Raw genomic sequence first — 15,762 nt, 5'->3', positions numbered from 1 at the left:
CCACAGTAATTTAAAGTGGATCCCAGATGAACTTTTACTCATTGCATAATTGTGTTCCTTTCCTATTGTTTATAGGGCATTCCTCAAGCCAAATACTTTTTTTTTGTTTTAATACTCTAATTCCCTATAAACTAAACAAGCCACGCCCACAGGTTTTCAGAGAGCCAAGACACTGTCAAACAGTAGCAAGGGCTCATAGGAGCTCCGTCTGGGCAGGAGGAGGGGGAGGAATTACTAGCCAGAGATTTCAGAGGCAGGGGGGAGGAGAAGGAGAGGGGGGGGGTAGGTTTTTTGCTCAAGATGCAGATAAGCCTGCCTCTGTGTAATGTTTACAAACAACATGGCTGCTGTCATTGTATCACAGGAAGAAATAATCATTCTATTAAAGCTGTTTGCAGATAGATTTGCTGTGTAAACTATCTAAACTTTACATAAGATATATAGACAAGTTACTTGTTATAGTTAATTTTTAATCTCGGATCCCCTTTAACTGAAAGCCACTTTAAATAGAGGGCACTTATTTATCACGGACAAAAATCCAATCTACCAAAATGCATTAAATAAAATAGATGTCACTTATTACCATTTAGATTTTAACCCCTTGAGGACCGGCATATTATTCCCCCTTAAGGACCAGAGCAAATTTTTGCATGCAAGGTGCCGCCAGTATAGATAGCCAGACATAGGTTTCCCCAGTACAGATAGCCAGGCATTGGTATGCCCAGTATGGATAGGTGTCCCGGGTATAGGTAGCAGCCATTACTCAACTCCCCAGGTCCAGCGAGGAGCAGTTCTCCACGCCTCCTCTCCATCCAGCCTTACACTGCTGCTAAGTTCTGTGCCCCGGCTTCATGAAAGCCAGGACTCGACACTAGAGGCAGTGCGAGACTGGATGCTAGGCAGAGTGACGATCACCGGAGGAATGTCAGGAGAGGCGAGTGGGTCCTTTTCTTCCTTCCTGCTGCCGCTTAGTGATCACTACGATTAGCGGTGATCGTAGTGATCACATGATCAGAAACCAATCTCCATGGCTCCTGATCAGTAAGGGGAGATGTCAGCTGTCATGAGACAGCTGAATCTCCCCATTCGGCTGCGTTCGATCGCGTCGGGACTTCAAGAATGTTAGTTACATCCTGTCTGCAGCAGACAGCCACACAGAGGACGTAACTAACGTCCTCAGTCCCAAAGGGGTTAAAGAGAAACTTTAGTGAAAAGGAGAAAAAAAAAAAATCAATACATTGCAAAGTGAGAAGATTAAAAAAATATAAAGTAGATCCAGAAATGATTGATATTCGCTTTGTAATTTGTTCATATTGATTGATCCACAATCAGCTTGCAGGTAATCATATTTCCTACTGGCAGATATGAAAAACACTAACAGCACAGCACCAACAGCTGTTATCTAACCACACCCTTTCTAACATTGCATTAGGTTAAAAGGTGGTTTTTTTTTTGTTTTGTTTTTTAAAACACACATGCACAAGGGAGGGAAACACTGGTTGCTTGGCAGTTGGAAACAGCTGTAAATCTTTCCCACAATGCAACAAGGCTCAGACAGGAAACTGACATCAAGCTGTGAGAGGGGTCTCACCACAATATCAGCCATTCAGATTGGGTTTTTACTGTTTACTTCCTCAAAATATTAAGGGAAGTGTATTTTTTATGCTATTTGATTAATTGATTGTATGTATTATGCTAGAGTTTTTTCGTATTCAATGCAAATGTATGTAATGCACTGACTTTGAATGGCCTCTGTATATAAGGTATGTGAGCCAGCAAGCCGAAGCCCAGGAGGAGTAGTTGTCATATGCAATAAACAACATAAATGCACGCTGCTCATCAACCCCGTATCCCCTGATGAGTTGCTAGGGCAATGCGTAGGGCGGAGCTACAGAACAACGTGACTGCACGTGGTGACGTCACTGACACAGTGTTACACATCGCTGCTTGAATATATACTAGCCAACCCGCGTCGTAGCATACGCCGCATCTATCTATCTAATAGAGTACGTGCCTCAACCTTGAAGCAAGAAGAAGTAGGCTTTCCATGAGAAAATGTATGCGTGCTCAAACACCAAGTTTAACCCTAGCAAGTCTGGCTTTCCAAATCTGGCCTAATTGGCTATTTATGAGGCAATGCTCATGCAAATATGCATTTGCTTTCGCATGCCAAACTATGCAGGGTCAAAAAAACAATACTGCAAAGTGCTCTCTCGCTCCCTGGGAACCAAAGCGGCACCCCTGAGTGGGAGGCTGGGTGGCGCAGCCAAACCCCCCCCCCCCCCCCCCCCCAAGCGTGGCCAGCGCTGGGGAGAGCCGTCCGCACCCACCTCCTAATATTAAAAACAGCCACTTACCTTAATTGGGTTCTGCTACATGCGCATTAATTTTCTCATGGAAAGCATTTTGTGCAGTTTGTATCCTTTGGAGGCAGGTGGTGGATGGCTTGCTCCGGTGGTGTGAACCCTGGAGTGAGTGCGCCTGTCCTCCCCCCCCCCCCCCCCCCCTCTGGAGTGCTGGATGTGAGCCAGCCCTGAGCTCTAAAGCTCGGGGTGACCCATGCTTCTCTCCTTTCTCATGTGGTGCCCCCAAATTAATGCGCATGTAGCAGAACGCAATGGACGTTAAGGTAAGTGCCCGTTTTTAATATTGGGAGGTGGGTGCAGACGGCTCTCCTCGGCGCTGGCCACACTTGGGGGGGGGGGGGGGGGGGTCGTCCACGCCACCCAGCCTCCTTATCCGGGGTGCCGCTGTGGTTTCCAGGCAGTGAGAGAGCCTGGGACCCTGCGGTCCCCCCAGTTGTATAAAAAGGGGGCATTGGGAATCCTCCCCGTGGCACTCCTGGAGGCCTGGAGCACACCAAAAACTGCTAGCAGATCCGCAAAATGCTAGCAGATTTTGAAACGCTTTTTCTTATTTTTCTGTAGCATTTCACCTAGCATTTTGCGGTTTTGTAAAGCGTTTTTGGTGTAGTAGATTTCATATATTGTTACAGTAAAGCTGTTACTGAACAGCTTCTGTAACAAAAACGCCTGCAAAACCGCTCTGAACTGCCGTTTTTCAGAGCGGTTTGCGTTTTTCCTATACTTTACATTGGAGGCAGAAACGCCTCCACAATCCAAAAAATGCCTCACCTCGGGAGTATGCGTTTCAGCAAAACGCCTCCCGCTCTGGTGTGCACCAGCCCATTGAAATACATTACCCAAGCGTATCCGCAGCCGCAAGTGGATCGCAAAACGCTGCCGAACCGCTCTGGTGTGCACTAAGCCGGATAGTGCTAATGTAGCATGTAGCAGGGTGACTGCTTTGTGGTATTGGTTTGTGCATGCATTTGCATGAGCATTGCCTCATGAATAGCCAATTAGGCCAGATTTGCAATGTCAGACTTGCTAGGGTAAGGCCTCTTTTCCATGGACTGTGAATAGGCAGTGAAATGGCTCGGTAACTGCTCGCTGCTGCCTGGTAACTGCTCGCTGCTGCCTGGTAACTGCTCGCTGCTGCCTGGTAACTGCTCGCTGCTGCCTGGTAACTGCTCGCTGCTGCCTGGTAACTGCTCGCTGCTGCCTGGTAACTGCTCGCTGCTGCCTGGTAACTGCTCGCTGCTGCCTGGTAACTGCTCGCTGCTGCCTGGTAACTGCTCGCTGCTGCCTGGTAACTGCTCGCTGCTGCCTGGTAACTGCTTGTTGCTGCCTGGTATCTGCTCACTGCTGCCTGGTAACTGCTTGCTGAGCACACAGCTCAACAGTCCGTGGAAAAGAGGCCTTAAACTTGGTGTTTGAGCACGCATACATTTTCTCATGCAAAGTACTTCTTCTTCTTGTTTGAAGGTTGAGGCACTTAGTCTATTATATATATAGATATATAATTATTATATTATATAATTTTTTAACAGTGTAGTAAAGAAACTAGCCATGGCACATTTGTTCTGGGCTGGGAAAATAAATGGGATTAGTCATAGAAGATAAGATACAAAAAGACAGTTATCAAGCCAACAACCAACCCTTGTTATTACAAAACATTCCAAGACACTGTAGTGATTTTCCTAGGAATAGTATACTGAAGAACACTTTTATTCAGTGTGATTAGAGTATGTTAGGCTTGGTTCTCACTTGTGCCAAATCACTTGCCTTGCGCAGGCATACTAGCAGAAATAGACAAGCCTGATCAGGTCCACTCTACTGCACAGACGGCTTGCACCTGCACAGCAGAGCAAACCTCATTGGGCTCAGCTATTTCCTGAACGGAGAGCCGCTAGTGTGCCTGCACGAGGTTTCCAACAAGCGGATTTTCGGGTCCCAGCGCTGGATCCCCTCTGCTGAGGAAGGGGGGGGATCTTCTTTAGGATACAGAAGCTTCCCCCTCAAGTACCCCCACAGGAGCATTCTTTTGCACTACAGGTACACTTTTAGCTGTTCAGAAAACAGGACTGAGTTTGACCAAGTTGGTTGAATAGATCAGAGAAGATCTTTTGCTTAGATAACGCTTCCTGCACTGGAAAACATCATGAAACGCTTTTCTTTGCTACTTCTGTTCTATTTATTATCCCCACTACACATATACATTATCTCATACATTTATTTTTACTTCATGTTTGCTTTAAAAGGAACATCAAACATACTAAAAAAATAAAAAATAAAAAAATAAAAAAAAATAGTGTGGATCTAAGGTGCCCCTTAACGATACAATTTAGCAAGTTATTGACCTTCCGATCAATCAACCACTTGAGGACCCAGCCTTTAACCCCCCCCCCCCCTTAAGGACCAGCGCTGTTTGTTGTGATCTGTGCTGGGTGGGCTCTGCAGCCCCCAGCACAGATCAGGGTGCACGCTGAGCGATCAGATCGCCTCCCTTTTTTCCCCCCTATGGGGATGATGTGCAGGGGGGGTCTGATCGCTCCGGTCGGCAGGCATGTTGCGGGGGGGGGGGCACCTCAAAGCCCCTCTCCGCGGCGAAATTCCCCCCCTCCCTCTCCTACCTGTCCCCCCTGGTCATCGGGGCTGCACAGGACACTATCCGTCCTGTGCAGCCTGTGACAGGATGTCCTCTGTCACATGGCGGCGATCCCCGGCCGCTGATTGGCCGGGGATCGCCGATCTGCCTTGCGGCGCTGCTGCGCAGCAGCGCCGTTCAATGTAAACAAAGGAGACATACATCTCCTGCGTTTACATTTAGTCTGCGAGCCGCGATCAGCGGCTCGCAGGCTATTGACGGAGACCCGCTCCGTGATCTAACAGGAAACGGCCGCTCGCGCGAGCGGCCTTTCCTGATTAATTAGGGAGGCACCTGGCGACGCAGATCTGCGGCGCTGGTCCTCCAGCTACCACTTTGCCGCCGCACGGTATGAGTGTGCGGTCGGCAAGTGGTTAACTCAGTTAGTGGTAACGGTGCCAATCAACAAACTGATTTATCAATTGCTTCATTGACCAATTTTTCAGATTGATTTCATCTGAAATGATCAGATTGGTTGATTTTTTTCCTTTACATCACTATCAGATTGGAAGGTCTATAGCTAAAATTGTATCATTAATTTGCACATTTAATGTAATAATGCAAAGCAAGTTACAAAAAGAATTACAACGTTCACTGCCCGCATCAATAGTGCACAAAATGCCTATGAGATTCTATGCATTTCACTGTACTGCTGTGAGAAGAAGACTGCTCATACAGGACCAGGTTACTAAATGGATGACGATTAAAGTGGGAATTACTTTAGAGAAAGGCTAGTTCACGGCAAATCTGAATAGTTTTTTGAAATGCTAAACTTCAATCTTAAAATATAAGAAGGTACAAATAATTTGCAGTTTGTCCAATCTAATGAAATTATTGTACTTTATAAGACAAAACAGACCCTTAATGTTGACAGATGTAAAATTTCATGGATTCTTTCTGCCTGGACTTACGCTTTAACATACTGCACTTGCACTATCTGCTCAGGCATCAGGTCTAAGCCAATAACAGGTTATGGCCTGTTGCACGTCATGGAGCCTCACCTTTGAAGCATGATGGTAGTTCTGGCACCATAAAGATGGCTGTAACCTAAAAAGTCAATACATACTCTCAAAGAAGAGTTTTTTTTCATTTAAGTGGACCCGAGATAAACTTTTTCTCCTTGCATAATGGTGTTCCTTTCATATAGTTTATAGGGCATCCTCAAGCCAAATACTTTTTTGTTTTAATACTCTAATTCCCTATAGACTAAACAAGCCTCGCCCACAGCTTTTCACAGTGCCTTAGCATTTTCAGACAGTAGCAAGGGCTTATGGGAACTCAGTCTGGGCAGGAGGAGGTGTTACTAGCCAGAGATTTCAGAAGCAGAGGGGAGGAGGAAGGAGGGGGAATTAGGTTTTCACAGTCTGAGGGCTGGAGATGCAGATCAGCTTGCCTGTGTGTAATATTTACAAACAGAACATGGCCGCTGTCATTGTATCACAGGAAGAAATAATCATTCTGTTGAAGCTGTTTGCAGCTAGATATGCTGTGTAAACTATCTAAACTTTAGATAAGATATATAGACAAGTTACTTGTTAGTTAGTTTTTCATCTCATATCCGCTTCAAAGAAATTAAAGCTGTGGTGGGCAATAATCAAATACTCACCGCACCTCCCGTTCACCTCTGCCCAGTCCCATTCTCCTCAGTGACCTCAACCCTGGACATACTGTGCTGTGCAGTATGTCCGTTCCGATCCCCTGTGGCCGCGCCCAGTGTGCCTGAAGTCACCCAGGAGAATAGGACTGACCAGAGAAGAGCGGCGGGGATGGAGGTGAACGGGAGGTGCAGTGATTAATTATTACCCCCCCCCACCCATTACAGCTTCAGTTTTTAACCACAGCAATGCTCTGGAATCCTATAAAATGCCAATTCTGCTGAAAGATCATTTTATTTGAGTCACAGTACAATATCCATGCCTTCATCGAGGGGACATTAGTAATAAATTATCTAATTGCACCATGCAATTAATCCTTACCTATATATGTGTTTGGCCAAGGCTTCAGCACAGACCTGCCATGCATCAGGTGAAACTTTTAGTTGCTCAAAATAAGCTAATGCCTGGAATAAAACATAAAATGTTTAAATATCACTGACAAAATAATACTCCATGTACAAAGCAAATTAACAACTAATAAATCCAGTATAGTCTGTGCCTGCGCAGTACGCTCCTGGTGACATCAGCGGGAGCGAGGACACGGCAACGCAGGCGCAAAGTAATTAAACAAAATCCAGTAACAAAAGGCTGCAAAACATCAATACGCTGCACTACTAAATAACTGTCTGTACGCTCGATTAAAGGCCTGTAAAATCAAAAGCTATTGCAGCGCCAAGCAGCTGCAGGAATAAAGGACTAGCATGGCTACTACATACAGACAAGAGAGCCCTGAGACACACTGGAGATTGCAAACGTTAGTGTGGTTTAGAGAGATTTTCCCCCTTGAAAGCAGAGCCATTTCCGGAGTGATATTACGGAAAGCGATTTTGGGCCCTGCTTCCTGTTATGAAATCATTCCGAAAATGCTGCATACAGAGTGACCGCGGTTCCAGCAAATTGCAGCCACTCCTGCGGGATTATGGCCATTCATTCTACATTAGTGGGTTTAGGCCTTGAGCAGAGAAACACTTTTTGAATTGCCGGCAATTCCTAGAAAGCATAAATCGCTGCTGAAAGTGCTCTAGTGAGTCCCAGGCCTAAAGGGAGTCAGGCATGTTAAACAAAACAGGTTTATTCCTTTTTCCAAAACTTTGTATGCCTGGCTGACTATTATATACTAAATAACTGGTCTAGAATAAGTACTCAGATCAGATATGGTGCCCATTAATTTTCTGCAGACAATAATGAAAGCATACCATCAGTACTACAGCTAAACAGCAGGCAATTTAAAAGACTAAAGATGGCTGTCTTAATACTAAGCTCACTACAAATATTCTTTAAACATAATAAGATGAGTGTACTTACAGAATATCCAGTTGCCTGATTTCACACCCCCCCCCCGGGAGGAATCTACTTACTTCCTCCAGCCCCTTGCAGCACACATATCCCACACCGCAGCTCCGCTCTCAGCCGCCGGCCCGGGGTCCTCGCCGGTGTAGAGGACGACCTCTACTGCACCTGAGCGAGCACCGCTGTCAATCAATCCACATTGTTCGGAGTATACTGAGCCTGCGCAGTAAACTCTGGACAACGTGGACTTGATTGACAGCAGTGCTCGCACAGGCACAGTAGAGGACTGCACAAGGTTGTCGTCTGCACCGGCGGGGACCCCAGGCCATCAGATAAGAACGAAGCTTCGGCGTGAGACATGTCGGCTGCCAGGGGCTGGAGGAAGTCCTGGGTAAGTAATTTTTTTTCTTCAAGACCTCGGGCATTCCCTTTAAGGCTAATCACGCACAATGCAATTTAGGCATCAGAAAAATTGACTGCTCGACAATTTTCAGCACATCGAATCTGCTTCAGATCAGTACTGCACAAAATCTATCCCTTTCTCGATCAGAAGGCGATCAAACATGCTGGGAATTATGGAGCGACCAGTCTATCGGATACAAAAATTGCATCTTGTCTATCCAGCATTAGTAAATGCAGACATGTATGTTCAATTTGTTACCATAATGACAAAAAGGTATCATTTTTTACAAAACGTTGTTTTTTTCTACCTATATTACCATAATGACAAAAAAAAAAAAAAAACACAAACTTACTCTCTCTCTGAAGTTAGCATTGGCATTTGGGTTCAGTCCAAGTAGGGCTTGTTCATCCATGTCTGCTGCTATACTTCGAGCTCCCTATTTCTCACATTAGGTTTGCCCCTTTCTGGCACAGCAGAGTCCACCAACATCTGCCAAAGAATGAAAAAAGCAAAGTTAGGACAAACACGGTATTTGCAAACACAATGGTGCTGCTTGTCTCAGCAAATCCCACAGATAATCAAGACAGGCGACAACATCCTGCACAGCATTACTCCCGTTACATTAAGTGTACAATCACACTGTTCTACAGGTCCTCAGCAAATTCTGTAAAATAGGCATTTCAATCAAAACCACTTTTATTTATAAATTATAAACAACGGTTTTGTATACATGTAAGCCTGATGAGTTGTGATACAGCCTAAATGATTTCCCCAATAATGTAAACAATGCTGCTTTCCATTGTTTTCATTGTGAGGAAAGCGTGAATAAAATCATGAAAAAAAGGGGTTCAGAATTACCGTATTTTTAGGAAGACCAATATAAAAATCTGAAGTCAGTAATTGGAAACGTAAGAATGCATTCTACAGCTTGCAACCACATGAGTTATGTTTGACCACTACAGCAGAATGTGCATCCACATTAATGCAAACAGATTCAATAACTTTCATTAAGAAAAAAAAAATTGCCATACGAATCAACAACTATCAAAATTATAATTAAAGTGTACCTGAAATATGGATAAGGTAAACGTTGCCTGCTAAACAGCATAGATTAGTCTTGTACATTCGGAGCCCCATAATTACCGTCACTGCCTACACGTCTATGCACTAGAAAGTTTAGGTACATCATCTGTGGACATCGCACTGCACTAACGAGCCATGAGCAGTGCCCAAAGACTGACTAGGCAAACTGTGGGAGATCCAATAAGATTCACAACAGAAAATGACAGCACTAAAAGGTAGCCTTGTCATTACTTTTCAGGGATTCTTTATAACAGGGAACAGCCTTCTCCCAGAAGTGCTACTATTCTTCTGACTATAGCACTCTTCTGTTCTCCACTTTTCTAGAAGTAACAATCTGAAAAGATCTCTAATTTTCAGTATGTTCACAGCATTTTCATGCAGAAACTAAGAGAACTTCCTTCAATAAAAATACTGAGGTGTGAGCGATCCATCCACAAGCACACTGTAGGAGCAGAATACTATTCCACCTTCCTACCTCCAGAAACAAAAAAAAAAAAAAGGTAAATACCTATTACAAGTTTTCATGATACAGTCATGTGACAACTCCTAGATGGCTCTCCAAAGTCTAGGCCTGGCCTCATACTGCTAAGTTTTGCAGAAGGTAAAGAGGTCTGGGGAAGACATTTTCTCTCATGAAGCCTCTTTTTGAATGTTTGGAGCATCTGGCAAAATGATTGTCCACAGAAGAAAAGGTGAGCGCAACAATCAGACTTGTCTCTTGCCAACAGTAAAGCATCCAGAGACATTTCCGTGGGGCTGCTTCTCATCCAAGGGAGTAAGCTCACTCACAATTCTATCGAATGCTGGGAATACACGATAAGATTTTTCAACAGCTTTACTGTCCAATCGATTTTTTGATCTTTTTCTGATCGATTTCCATTCACTTCTATAAGAAAATCAGAAAAACAATCGAAAATCAGATCGGACATGTCGGAATTTATCTATCGTTCGAGCACCGTGCCATAAGGCCAAAAGGATTAAGTGGCTCTTGAAATTTCCAGTCCATGGTCAGCAAACTCCCCAGAACTTAAAGTGCACCTCATGTAAAAATGACAGAGTCTGCTTTGGAAGGCTCTGTATTAATGGTGGAGGATGGGGGGGGGGGGGTTGTTGTTGTAGGGTTAAAGTTACCTGTTCTGATGTCATCCCTCCAGGCAGGTGATTACTCCTCCCCTCTCGGAGGTCCTGCCCTATTGCCTCCTGTATTGTGCTCCCGCAGCTGGGGGTGTTCTGTGAAAGAAGTCAAAATTTGCTACAGCGCATATGCAATTTGGAGGCACACAACTGGCACTGTTCATGAGCGGTGGCTGGAGACTCTCACCCAGCTTATGGAAAGGGACATCAGAAGAACAGAGATGCACTGAATAACGGCGAGGGACCAGGAAGAAGCCCCATGCTAGCTAATAATTTTTACTTAAAGAGACTCTGTAACAACAAAAACCTCCCCTGGGGGGTACTCACCTCGGGTGGGGGAAGCCTCCGGATCCTAATGAGGCTTCCCACACCGTCCTCTGTCCCACGGGGGTCTCGCCGCAGCCCTCCGAACAGCCGGCGACTGTGCCGACTGTCATTTCAATATTTACCTTTGCTGGCTCCAGCGGGGGCGCTGTGGCGACTTTTTGCACGGAAATAGACGGAAATACCCGATCTCCGTCGGGTCCGCTCTACTGCGCAGGCGCCGGAAACTTGCGCCTGCGCAGTAGAGCAGACCCGATGGCGATCGGGTATTTCCGCCTACTTCGGCGCCGAGAGGCATCAGAGCGCCTGCGCAGGAGCCAGGAAGGTAAATAATGACGTCACCGCTGCCCGGACTGCACGGAGGGCTACAGCGAGACCCCCGAGGGACGCAGGACGGCGTGGGAAGCCTCATTAGGATCCTGAGGCTTCCCCCACCCGAGGTGAGTACCCCCCAGGGGCCGTTTTGGCGTTACAGTTCCTCTTTAAAGAGGAGCTGTTAGGTATAAGGTCTCAGAGAAAATAAACACATATATCAGTAGCTAAAGATTGCCTGTACTTACATTACATATGCATTTCACTGTCCACGTTTGTACTTCACAGAATTTGTATATAGTATATGCAGAGATAGATGCTCCTGACAGCTCATGGCAGGCTCCATGTTTTTCTGTCAAATGTGTCTTCATGTCCTGCCTGATTCCTGATCACAGATAAGCTCGTTCTTGAACAACACGGTGTGCAGTGAATATTAATGAGCCATGTGGCTAGGAACAATAGCTGACTCCTGCAGAGTACTCTGCCCCGAGATTTATCAGTGCTACACAGCTAGACTGATTACAAGCTTCTGTAACGTCTCATTAGCAGCCGAGGGGAGTGCCCCAGAATGCTTTGCAGTTTAGCTGCGGCTTGCGTCTTTATGGGTCTATAACAGACTTGCTGATAAGCACACATCAAAGGTAACTGAAATGTTTATCTTCACTAATGGCTTTTGAGCTTCCTTCTAAACTGTTTAACACAGGAGAATAGAGGTTTAAATTAGCTTCTGCAGCCTGACAGTTACTCTTTAATACTATTTAAAGGGATACTGTAGGGGGGGGGGGAAATGAGTTGAAGTTACCCGGGGCTTCTAATGGTCCTCCGCAGGCATCCTGTGCCCGCGCAGCCACTCACCGATGCCCTGGCCCGGCCTCCGGGAAACACTTCTGGAATTTCAGACTTTAAAGTCTAAAAAAACCACTGCGCCTGCGCTGCCGTGTCCTCGCTTCCTCTGATGTCACCAGGAGCGCACGGCGCAGGCACAGACCATACTGGGTGTGCGCAGTACGCTCCTGGTGCCATCAGCGGGAGTGAGGACACGGCAGCGCAGGCGCAGTGGTTTTCAGACTTTAAAGTCTGAAATTCCAGAAGTGAACCAAAGGCAGGGCTGGAGCATCGGTGAGTGGCTGCGCAGGCACAGGATGTCTGTGTGGGACCATTAGAAGCCCCGGGTAACTTCAACTTATTTTCCCCTGACGCCCCTACAGTGTCCCTTTAAGGCCCCTTTCACTCTTGCATGGCAAGTGTTTGTTACTTGTTTTACTGCAGGGTAACTCGAAGACAATGCAAGGCAATAGGACCTAGCACACTTACTGCATTGTGCCGGAAATGCCTGATCTGCCGTAGTTCTGGGACTAAGTCAACAGCAATTTACCGCCAAACTACCACAGAAGCAGAAGTAATTTAAGTCAATGGGCGATGAAAACCTTTTAGAAAGGTTGGAAGCGGCGTTGCAGTGGGCATGTGTGGAACGACTACATCTCAGTGACGTACTTCCTGTATAGAAATTAACAGAGCTAAGAGTGGGAAAAGGGAGCAACCAGGGAAGACAACGATGGAGCCCACAATCCTTATGGTGTTGGAGGAAGCCCCAGGTAAGTATAAATCATGCAGTTAGTCTTATATCAGGTTTCCTTTAAAAGGACAACTGAAGCAAAAGGGATAGTTCAGCAAGGCTGTCAAGCAACTGGTAGTGTTTAAAAGGGAAATAAATATGGCAGCCTCCATTTCCCTCTGACTTCAGTTGTCCTTTAAGGCACAAAAGAAGGGGGGGGAAAGAAACCTGTCTCCAAGCTAATTTCTAAATAAACCTCTCAGAGTATACATGCTGTACATTATGTAGTGCATTTGAGAAGCAGAGGGTACAAAGAGTTCTGTTCAGCTGCTGTGTGCAAACAAAGGGATAATTCCTCATAGATCTTTGTAGGTCCAAACTGAATGTTACGTATTTCATTATTGATTCGATGTGTATAGGAGTTTTATACTAGTGTGTCAGCTTCTAGAACCAAAACCCTTACTGTACCCAAGATCATCATGCTCCCTGAAACCTCTTTACATAACCACAACAGACAAAAACAAATCTCTAGGGCTCATTTCTACTGAACATGCATTGATACAATTTTCAAATTGCTCTCAGAGCACAAGTATTCAGTTTAAAAATGTAAATGGTGGTGTGGTGCTCCCACTATGCGATTCTGGTAAATTGGCAAATGCACTGCATACTGAATTTTTCGTGTGATTGCATTTCCGTCTTATTTAGTACAACAGAATGGCATTTTGCAATCACACTAAGGGCCCTTACATTACACAGCAAATGTACAAAAAATACATGTGTTTTGATACCATCAGGGCCCTTCTTTAACAGAAATGGTTACAATGCTCATTTATATACAGAAAAAAAAAAATACAATTGTAAAACTTACAGCCATAGAGGTAACCTAGCATCTGGCAAATTCTGATCAACTCAACTCATACAACAAAATTCTGAACTACAACACAGATCACATTAAAAATTACATGAAACAATCTACTTTGTGTTACTTCTCAAAAGATCTTTTAAACAGAACATTATACAGTACATGTATTTAAAAGTAAAACATTTGTGTGTATCAGTGGTCCTCAAACTAAGGCCCGCGGGCCAAATGTGGCCCCCTGAGGCTTTTTTATCGGCCCCCCACACAAAAAATGTATTACTTATAGATGCGGTCAGCTACATCTTCAATAAATAATAATAATAAAATATTGGTGGTCCACATATAGATTAGCAGTGCTGGCACCACCCAGCCACATGGAAGACAGAAAGCAGTAATTTGCTGGTTTCCAATCAAATTCCACATCAGGTGACACTGCTGTCCAATTGGTCTCCTGGTTGTCACCCGGGTTATGCTTTACTGTCTGGCCCATAAAGACATCATTTTATGTATACTCCGCCCCTTAGCAGTCTGAAGTATGTTGACCCGTCCCTCGATCCAAAACGTTTGGGAACCCCTGGTGTGTATGTTTGTGTAGGGGTCAGAGATAACAGAGGAGTGCTGAACCCTTCCAGGGGATCTGCTGGACACCATAATATTTGCTGCACTTATGCACAAGCTAACCATACTACTGTATTACAAATTAAGATTTCCAAGTATTTGAGACCTGCAAGAATAAACAGATGATAAACCAGAACTTTGGACAGGACTAAGATTGAGGGAGCAAATGATTATTACGGTTTAATTAAACTCTCATTTAATGCACACTCACAATAAACAGGGATGGGGAAGTAAATAGAAGACTAAGGAATGAATAGGGGACAGGCAGCGCCCTATAACTTGCTAAACTGCTGCTGGACATGGGCACCATGATGCAATATGCTGCAGTGGACTGTAATCTGGTAGTTGGGAAGTGCTAGTGAGCAGACGGTGCTATATTACTCTTGCCAGGCGGCACTTGTTGGATATGAAGGTGTAGGTGGCCACATAGGAGGACACGTGTGAGGCGCACAGCTCAATCGCATGACATGTAGCTGGGGTCCTCCCATCCCCAGCGCGACACGTTGCTTTCAGGATGACTTGGCTACACTACTCGGGTGACTGCAGGCCATTCCCATGTGCGGATAATACCACTGTACATAGCTATAGGGCACTTTCAGCAATTGCCCGGAACCACATGGCGCACACAGCATGCCCCCACTTCTCTCACCTTCTCCACAATCACCACTCCATGCAGCAGCGATTACCCCTCCACACCGGTGTTTTCCTACGTGAAACCTATAAAACCGCGTGTGACGTCACGGCGTCGGTGAAACTGCAGGCAGCGGCGGGGCTGGTACTATCGTGCACTCCAATAACACGTTCCGATTGCCAGCGCGCTCCGGTGCTTGTCGTCATGACGCAGCGACGGGCTCGCTGCCTGTGTGTTGCTAGTGGATTGCATGAGCTGACGCGACAATTGGAAAGCCTAGTGCCATCTAGTGAGAGCTTTCCGGGACTACACAAGCTGATGCTAAGCTAGACTGTTCAATCAAACCATCACCACCGATTCAATTAGTAATATACTAGTAGTAGTGCCATAATATATAAAGTGCCACTCTTTTCATTGTTGCATTGCTCTCTAGGGTACATAAAGACATGTTCAAAGATCAACCTTTTGAGTCTCACTGCACCTCAGTCCAGAGCAAAGAAAACGGAAGGTTCATTTCAGCTGAGAAACATTCTTTGTGTGCAGCGGCCAACAATCAATCCTGCTGGGACGTGTACCAGAGATCACGCATTACAAAGTTTTTTTGTACTTACCCGGGGTTTCCTCCAGCCCCATAAGCATGGATGCGTCCCTCGCCGTCCTCCGTTTAGCAGTAATCAGCTCCAGTATTCGTCTCAGTGACTTCCGCCGGGGTCTTCTGGGCAAGCGCAGAAGGTCCGCGCATGCGCAGAAGACCCCGGCTGACTCAGACTGGAGCTGACAGAGCCAGTTACCTGGGCTGATTACTGCTGAACGGAGGGCTACAGGAGGACAGCGAGGGACGCATCCATGCTTTTGGGGCTGGAGGAAGCCCCAGGTAAGTAAAAAACATTGTAATTTGTGATCTCTGGG

The 15,762-nt window shown here is 45.6% G+C and overlaps 1 protein-coding gene across 1 annotated transcript in view; it reads right to left on the bottom strand.

Annotated features, from left to right (window-relative positions):
• Positions 1-15,069, bottom strand: part of XPOT (exportin for tRNA) — an 80,200-nt gene extending 65,131 nt beyond the window's left edge. The window contains 3 exon segments of the mRNA XM_068276766.1: positions 6,966-7,048; positions 8,690-8,826; positions 14,872-15,069. Coding sequence (XP_068132867.1) covers positions 6,966-7,048; positions 8,690-8,749 — 143 coding nt within the window. The 5' untranslated portion in view covers positions 8,750-8,826; positions 14,872-15,069.
• Between the last annotated feature and the right edge of the window lie 693 nt (positions 15,070-15,762).

Source organism: Hyperolius riggenbachi, chromosome 3, assembly GCF_040937935.1.
Source record: "Hyperolius riggenbachi isolate aHypRig1 chromosome 3, aHypRig1.pri, whole genome shotgun sequence".
NCBI classification, from domain to species: domain Eukaryota; kingdom Metazoa; phylum Chordata; class Amphibia; order Anura; family Hyperoliidae; genus Hyperolius; species Hyperolius riggenbachi.
This window is presented reverse-complemented; position numbering and strand designations above follow the sequence as displayed.